The sequence below is a fragment of the Schistocerca nitens genome, chromosome 3, assembly GCF_023898315.1.
Source record: "Schistocerca nitens isolate TAMUIC-IGC-003100 chromosome 3, iqSchNite1.1, whole genome shotgun sequence".
NCBI lineage: Eukaryota > Metazoa > Arthropoda > Insecta > Orthoptera > Acrididae > Schistocerca > Schistocerca nitens.
The window spans coordinates 160,687,864-160,696,480 of record NC_064616.1 but is presented as its reverse complement, the minus strand read 5'-3'; the positions used below and the strand labels follow the sequence as shown (position 1 = coordinate 160,696,480).

General features: G+C 37.9%; 1 protein-coding gene across 1 annotated transcript; it reads right to left on the bottom strand.

Annotated features, from left to right (window-relative positions):
* Positions 1–7,626: 7,626 nt before the first annotated feature.
* LOC126249120 (uncharacterized) lies at positions 7,627–8,232 on the bottom strand. The gene has a single exon (XM_049950771.1). The coding sequence runs from the start codon at positions 8,230–8,232 to the stop codon at positions 7,627–7,629; it is 606 nt and encodes a 201-aa protein (XP_049806728.1).
* Between the last annotated feature and the right edge of the window lie 385 nt (positions 8,233–8,617).

Here is an 8,617-nt window from a genome sequence, read left to right as displayed (position 1 = left end):
TTTGCGTTTTCCCCATATTTGCGTTTTCCCCATATTTGCGTTTTCCCCATATTTGCGTTTTCCCCATATTTGCGTTTTCCCCATATTTGCGTTTTCCCCATATTTGCGTTTTCCCCATATTTGCGTTTTCCCCATATTTGCGTTTTTCCCATATTTGCGTTTTTCCCATATTTGCGTTTATCCCATATTTGCGTTTTTCCCATATTTGCGTTTTTCCCATATTTGCGTTCTTCCCATATTTGCGTTCTTCCCATATTTGCGTTTTTCCCATATTTGCGTTTTTCCCACATTTGCGTTTTTCCCACATTTGCGTTTTTCCCACATTTGCGTTTTTCCCACATTTGCGTTTTTCCCACATTTGCGTTTTTCCCACATTTGCGTTTTTCCCATATTTGCGTTTTTCCCATATTTGCGTTTTTCCCATATTTGCGTTTTTCCCATATTTGCGTTTTTCCCATATTTGCGTTTTTCCCATATTTGCGTTTTTCCCATATTTGCGTTTTTCCCATATTTGCGTTTTTCCCATATTTGCGTTTTTCCCATATTTGCGTTTTTCCCATATTTGCGTTTTTCCCATATATGCGTTTTTCCCATATATGCGTTTTCCCCATATATGCGTTATTCCCATATTTGCGTTTTTGCCATATTTGCGTTTTTGCCATATTGCGTATTTGCCTTATTTACGTTTTTGCGATATTTGCGTTTTTGCGATATTTGCGTTTTTGCAATATTTGCGTTTTTGCGATATTTGCGTTTTTGCGATATTTGCGTTTTTGCGATATTTGCGTTTTTGCGATATTTGCGTTTCTCCCATATTCGCATCTCTCCCATATTCGCGTCTCTCCCATATTTGCGTTTCTCCCATATTTGCGTTTCTCCCATATTTGAGTGTTTTCCCATATTTGCGTGTTTTCCCATATTTGCGTGTTTTCCCATATTTGCATTTTTCCCATATTTGCGTTTTTAGCCATATTTGCGTTTTTTCCCATATTTGCGTTTTTTCCCATATTTTCGTTTTTTCCCATATTTGCATTGTTCCCATATTGGCGTTGTTCCCATATTGGCGTTGTTCCAATATTTGCGTTGTTCCAATATTTGCGTTGTTCCAATATTTGCGTTGTTCCCATATTTGCGTTGTTCCCATATTTGCGTTGTTCCCATATTTGCGTTTTTCCCATATATGCGTTGTTCCCATATATGCGTTTTTCCCATATATGCGTTTTTCCCATATAAGTGTTTTTCCGATATATGCGTTTTCCCATATATGCGTTTTCCCCATATATGCGTTTTCCCCATATATGCGTTTTCCCCATATATGCGTTTTTCCCATATATGCGTTTTTCCCATATATGCGTTTTTCCCATATATGCGTTTTTCCCATACATACGTTTTTCCCATATATGCGTTTTTCCCATATATGCGTTTTTCCCATATATGCGTTTTTCCCATATATGCGTTTTTCCCATATATGCGTTTTTCCCATATATGCGTTTTTCCCATATATGCGTTTTTCCCATATATGCGTTTTTCCCATATTTGCGTTTTTCCCATATTTGCGTTTTTCCCATATTTGCGTTTTTCCCATATTTGCGTTTTTCCCATATTTGCGTTTATCTCATATTTGCGTTTTTCCCATATTTGCGTTTTTCCCATATTTGCGTTTTTCCCATATTTGCGTTTTTCCCATATTTGCGTTTTTCCCATATTTGCGTTTTTCCCATATTTGCGTTTTTCCCATATTTGCGTTTTTCCTATATTTGCGATTTCCCATATTTGCGTTTTTCCCACATTTGCGTTTTTCCCACATTTGCTTTTTTCCCACATTTGCTTTTTTCCCATATTTGCTTTTTTCCCATATTTGCTTTTTTCCCATATTTGCTTTTTTCCCATATTTGCTTTTTTCCCATATTTGCGTTTTTCCCATATTTGCGTTTTTCCCATATTTGCGTTTTTCCCATATTTGCGTTTTTCCCATATTTGCGTTTTTCCCATATATGCGTTTTCCCCATATATGCGTTATTCCCATATTTACGTTTTTGCCATATTTTTGTATTTGCCATATTGCGTTTTTGCCTTATTTGCGTTTTTGCGATATTTGCGTTTTTGCGATATTTGCGTTTTTGCGATATTTGCGTTTCTCCCATATTCGCATCTCTCCCATATTCCTGTCTCTCCCATATTTGCGTTTTTCCCATATTTGCGTTTTTTCCCATATTTGCGTTTTTTCCCATATTTGCGTTTTTTCCCATATTTGCGTTTTTTCCCATATTTGCGTTTTTTCCCATATTTGCGTTTTTTCCGATATTTCCGTTTTTTCCCATATTTGCGTTTTTTCCCATATTTGCGTTTTTTCCCATATTGGCGTTGTTCCCATATTGGCGTTGTTCCCATATTGGCGTTGTTCCCATATTTGCGTTGTTCCCATATTTGCGTTGTTCCCATATTTGCGTTGTTCCCATATTTGCGTTGTTCCCATATTTGCGTTGTTCCCATATTTGCGTTGTTCCCATATTTGCGTTGTTCCCATATTTGCGTTGTTCCCATATTTGCGTTGTTCCCATATTTGCGTTGTTCCCATATTTGCGTTTCCCCATATTTGCGTTTCCCCATATTTGCGTTTCCCCATATTTGCGTTTCCCCATATTTGCGTTTCCCCATATTTGCGTTTCCCCATATTTGCGTTTCCCCATATTTGCGTTTCCCCATATTTGCGTTTCCCCATATTTGCGTTTCCCCATATTTGCGTTTCCCCATATTTGCGTTTCCCCATATTTGCGTTTCCCCATATTTGCGTTTCCCCATATTTGCGTTTCCCCATATTTGCGTTTCCCCATATTTGCGTTTCCCCATATTTGCGTTTCCCCATATTTGCGTTTCCCCATATTTGCGTTTCCCCATATTTGCGTTTCCCCATATTTGCGTTTCCCCATATTTGCGTTTCCCCATATTTGCGTTTCCCCATATTTGCGTTTCCCCATATTTGCGTTTCCCCATATTTGCGTTTCCCCATATTTGCGTTTCCCCATATTTGCGTTTCCCCATATTTGCGTTTCCCCATATTTGCGTTTCCCCATATTTGCGTTTCCCCATATTTGCGTTTCCCCATATTTGCGTTTCCCCATATTTGCGTTTCCCCATATTTGCGTTTCCCCATATTTGCGTTTCCCCATATTTGCGTTTCCCCCATATTTGCGTTTCTCCCATATCTGCGTTTCTCCCATATCTGCGTTTTTCCCATATCTGCGTTTTTCCCATATCTGCGTTTTTCCCATATCTGCGTTTTTCCCATATCTGCGTTTTTCCCATATCTGCGTTTTTCCCATTTTTGCGTTTTTCTCATATTTGCGTTTTTCCCATATTTGCGTTTTTCCCATATTTGCGTTTTTCCCATATTTGCATTTTTCCCACATTTGCATTTTTCCCACATTTGCGTTTTTCCCACATTTGCGTTTTTCTCACATTTGCGTATTTCCCAAAAATTCGTTTTTCCCATTATTCGTTTTTCCCATATATTCGTTTTTCCCATATATTCGTTTTTCCCATATGTGAGTTTCTCCCATATTTGCGTTTTTCCTGAAGTGTTGGCAGAAGAGCCTACACCGTGTTGCAAGAGGCGGCCGAAATGGACGCTTTTAGCTCACGCAGACTGGTGTGAGGTCTGGAAGAGTTAAGGGACTTTATTGTCGCAAATAAGGTACATAGTTGATGTAATACTTAACTTTAATCCATAATTGGTGTACATCGCTCTTGTTGATACATTAATATCTCAATATAACTGGTAATGGCGCCATGCTAGGTTTCCCATATATGCGTTTTCCCCATATATGCGTTTTTCCCATATTTGCGTTTTTCCCATATTTGCGTTGTTCCCATATTTGCGTTGTTCCCATATATGCGTTTTTCCCATATATGCGTTTTTCCCATATATGCCTATTTCCCATATATGGGTTTTTCCCATATATGCGTTTTTCCCATATTTGCGTTTTTCCCATATTTGCGTTTTTCCCATATATCATAAACCCATGCTGCCAACCATTTCCATCTTCTAGTCAAGGTGTGCCAATAAATTCTCTTCTCCCATAACTAAGTTTTTCCATTACTCATGAACCCATGCTACCAACCAATTCCTTCATTAAGTCCAGTTGTGCCCCATATTTCTCTTCTCCCATATTTGCGTTTTTCCCATATTTGCGTTTTTCCCATATTTGTGTTTTTCCCATATTTGCGTTTTTCCCATATTTGCGTTTTTCCCATATTTGCGTTTTTCCCATATTTGCGTTTTTCCCATATTTGCGTTTTTCCCATATTTGCGTTTTTCCCATATTTGCGTTTTTCCCATATTTGCGTTTTTCCCATATTTGCGTTTTTCCCATATTTGCGTTTTTCCCATATTTGCGTTTTCCCCATATTTGCGTTTTTCCCATATTTGCATTTATCTCATATTTGCGTTTTTCCCATATTTGCGTTTATCTCATATTTGCGTTTTTCCCATATTTGCGTTTTTCCCATATTTGCGTTTTTCCCATATTTGCGTTTTTCCCATATTTGCGTTTTTCCCATATTTGCGTTTTTCCCATATTTGCGTTTTTCCCATATTTGCGTTTTTCCCATATTTGCGTTTTTCCCATATTTGCGTTTTTCCCACATTTGCGTTTTTCCCACATTTGCGTTTTTCCCACATTTGCGTTTTTCCCACATTTGCGTTTTTCCCACATTTGCGTTTTTCCCACATTTGCGTTTTTCCCACATTTGCGTTTTTCCCACATTTGCGTTTTTCCCATATTTGCGTTTTTCCCATATTTGCGTTTTTCCCATATTTGCGTTTTTCCCATATTTGCGTTTTCCCATATATGCGTTTTCCCCATATATGCGTTTTCCCCATATATGCGTTATTCCCATATTTGCGTTTTTGCCATATTTTGGTATTTGCCATATTTGCGTATTTGCCTTATTTGCGTTTTTGCGATATTTGCTTTTTTGCGATATTTGCGTTTTTGCGATATTTGCGTTTTTGCGATATTTGCGTTTTTGCGATATTTGCGTTTTTGCGATATTTGCGTTTTTGCGATATTTGCGTTTTTGCGATATTTGCGTTTTTGCGATATTTGCGTTTTTGCGATATTTCCGTTTTTGCGATATTTGCGTTTTTGCGATATTTGCGTTTCTCCCATATTCGCATCTCTCCCATATTCGCATCTCTCCCATATTTGCGTCTCTCCCATATTTGCGTCTCTCCCATATTTGCGTGTTTTCCCATATTTGCGTGTTTTCCCACATTTGCATTTTTTCCCATATTTGCGTTTTTAGCCATATTTGCGTTTTTTCCCATATTTGCGTTTTTTCCCATATTTGCGTTTTTTCCCATATTTGCGTTTTTTCCCATATTTGCGTTTTTTCCCATATTGGCGTTGTACCCATATTGGCGTTGTACCCATATTGGCGTTGTTCCCATATTTGCGTTTTTCCCATATTTGCGTTTTCCCATTTATGCGTTTTTCCCATTTATGCGTTTTTCCCATTTATGCGTTTTTCCCATATATGCGTTTTCCCCATATATGCGTTATTCCCATATTTGCGTTTTTGCCATATTGCGATATTTGCGTTTATGCGATATTTGCGTTTTTGCGATATTTGCGTTTTTGCGATATTTGCGTTTTTGCGATATTTGCGTTTTTGCGATATTTGCGTTTTTGCGATATTTGCGTTTTTGCGATATTTGCGTTTTTGCGATATTTGCGTTTTTGCGATATTTGCGTTTTTGCGATATTTGCGTTTTTGCGATATTTGCGTTTTTGCGATTTTTGCGTTTTTGCGATATTTGCGTTTCTCCCATATTTGCGTTTTTCCCATATTTGCGTTTTTCCCATATTTGCGTTTTTCCCATATTTGCGTTTTTCCCATATTTGCGTTTTTCCCATATTTGCATTTTTTCCCATATTTGCGTTTTTAGCCATATTTGCGTTTTTTCCCATATTTGCGTTTTATCCCATATTTGCGTTTTTTCCACTATTGGCGTTGTACCCATATTGGCGTTGTTCCCATATTGGCGTTGTTCCCATATTGGCGTTGTTCCCATATTGGCGTTGTTCCCATATTCGCGTTGTTCCCATATTTGCGTTGTTCCCATATCTGCGTTGTTCCCATATTTGCGTTGTTCCCATATTTGCGTTGTTCCCATATTTGCGTTGTTCCCATATTTGCGTTGTTCCCATATTTGCGTTGTTCCCATATTTGCTTTTTTCCCATATATGCGTTTTTCCCATATTTGCATTGTTCCCATATTGGCGTTGTTCCCATATTTGCGTTGTTCCCATATTGGCGTTGTTCCCATATTTGCGTTGTTCCCATATTTGCGTTGTTCCCATATATGCGATTTTCCCATATATGCGTTGTTCCGACATTTGCGTTTTTCCCATATTTGCGTTTCTCCGATATTTGCTTTTCTCCGATATTTGCGTTTCTCCGATATTTGCGTTTCTCCGATATTTGCGTTTCTCCGATATTTGCGTTTTTCCCATATTTGCGTTTTTCCCGTATTTGCGTTTTTCCCGTATTTGGGTTTTTCCCGTATTTGCGTTTTTCCCATAATTGCGTTTTTCCCATATTTGCGTATTTCCCATATTTGCGTTTTTCCCATATTTGCGTTTATCTCATATTTGCGTTTATCTCATATTTGCGTTTTTCCCATATTTGCATTTTTCCCATATTTGCGTTTTTCCCATATATGCGTTTTTCTCACATATGCGTTTTTCTCACATATGCGTTTTCCCATATTTGCGTTTCTCCTATATATCATAAGCCCATGCTGCCAACCATTTCCATCTTCTAGTCAAGGTGTGCCAATAAATTCTCTTCTCCCATAACTAAATTTTTTCCATTACTCATGAACCCATGCTACCAACCAATTCCTTCATTTAGTCCAGTTGTGCCCCATATTTCTCTTCTCCCATATATGCGTTTTTCCCATATATGCGTTTTTCACATATTTGCGTTTTTCACATATTTGCGTTTTTCACATATTTGCGTTTTTCCCATATTTGCGTTTTTCACATTTATGCGTTATTCCCATACATGCGATTTTCCCATATTTGCGTTTTTCCCATATATGCGGTCTTCCCATATATGCGTTTTTCACAAATTTGCGTTTTTCGCATATTTGCGTTTTTCACATATTTGCGTTTTTCACATATTTGCGTTTTTCACATATTTGCGTTTTTCACATATTTGCGTTTTTCGCATATTTGCGTTTTTCACATATTTGCGTTTTTCACATATTTGCGTTTTTTCCATATTTGAGTTTTTCCCATATTTTCGTTTTGTCCCAATTATGGTTTTGTCCCATATATGGTTTTTTTCCCATATATGGTTTCTTCCCATATATGTGTTTTTCCCATATATGCGTTTTTCCGATATATGCGTTTTTCCGATATATGCGTTTTTCCGATATATGCGATTTTCCCATATATGCGTTTTTCCCATATTTGCGTTTTTCCCATATTTGCGTTTTTCCCATATTTGCGTTTTTCACATATTTGCGTTTTTCCCATATTTGCGTTTCTCCCATATTTGCGTTTTTCCCATATTTGCGTTTTTAGCCATATTTGCGTTTTTTCCCATATTTGCGTTTTATCCCATATTTGCGTTTTTTCCACTATTGGCGTTGTACCCATATTGGCGTTGTTCCCATATTGGCGTTGTTCCCATATTGGCGTTGTTCCCATATTGGCGTTGTTCCCATATTTGCGTTGTTCCCATATTTGCGTTGTTCCCATATTTGCGTTGTTCCCATATTTGCGTTGTTCCCATATTTGCGTTGTTCCCATATTTGCGTTGTTCCCATATTTGCGTTGTTCCCATATTTGCGTTGTTCCCATATTTGCGTTGTTCCCATATTTGCGTTGTTCCCATATTTGCTTTTTTCCCATATATGCGTTTTTCCCATATATGCGTTTTTCCCATATATGCGTTTTTCCCATATATGCGTTTTTCCCCATATTTGCATTGTTCCCATATTGGCGTTGCTCCCATATTGGCGTTGCTCCCATATTGGCGTTGCTCCCATATTGGCGTTGCTCCCATATTGGCGTTGCTCCCATATTGGCGTTGCTCCCATATTGGCGTTGTTCCCATATGGGCGTTGTTCCCATATGGGCGTTGTTCCCATATGGGCGTTGTTCCCATATGGGCGTTGTTCCCATATGGGCGTTGTTCCCATATGGGCGTTGTTCCCATATATGCGTTACTCCCATATATGCGTTATTCCCATATTTGCGTTTTTCACATATTTGCGTTTTTCACATATATGCGTTTTTCCCATATATGCGTTTTTCCCATATATGCGTTTTTCCCATATATGCGTTTTTCCCATATATGCGTTTTTCCCATATATACGTTACTCCCATATTTGCGTTTTTCACATATTTGCGTTTATCCCATATTTGAGTTTTTCCCATATTTTCATTTTCCCAATTATGGTTTTGTCCCATATATGGTTTTGTCCCATATATGGTTTTGTCCCATATATGCGTTTTTCCCATATATGCGTTTTTCCCATATATGCGTTTTTCCCATATATGCGTTTTTCCCATATTTGCGTTGTTCCCACATTTGCGTTTTT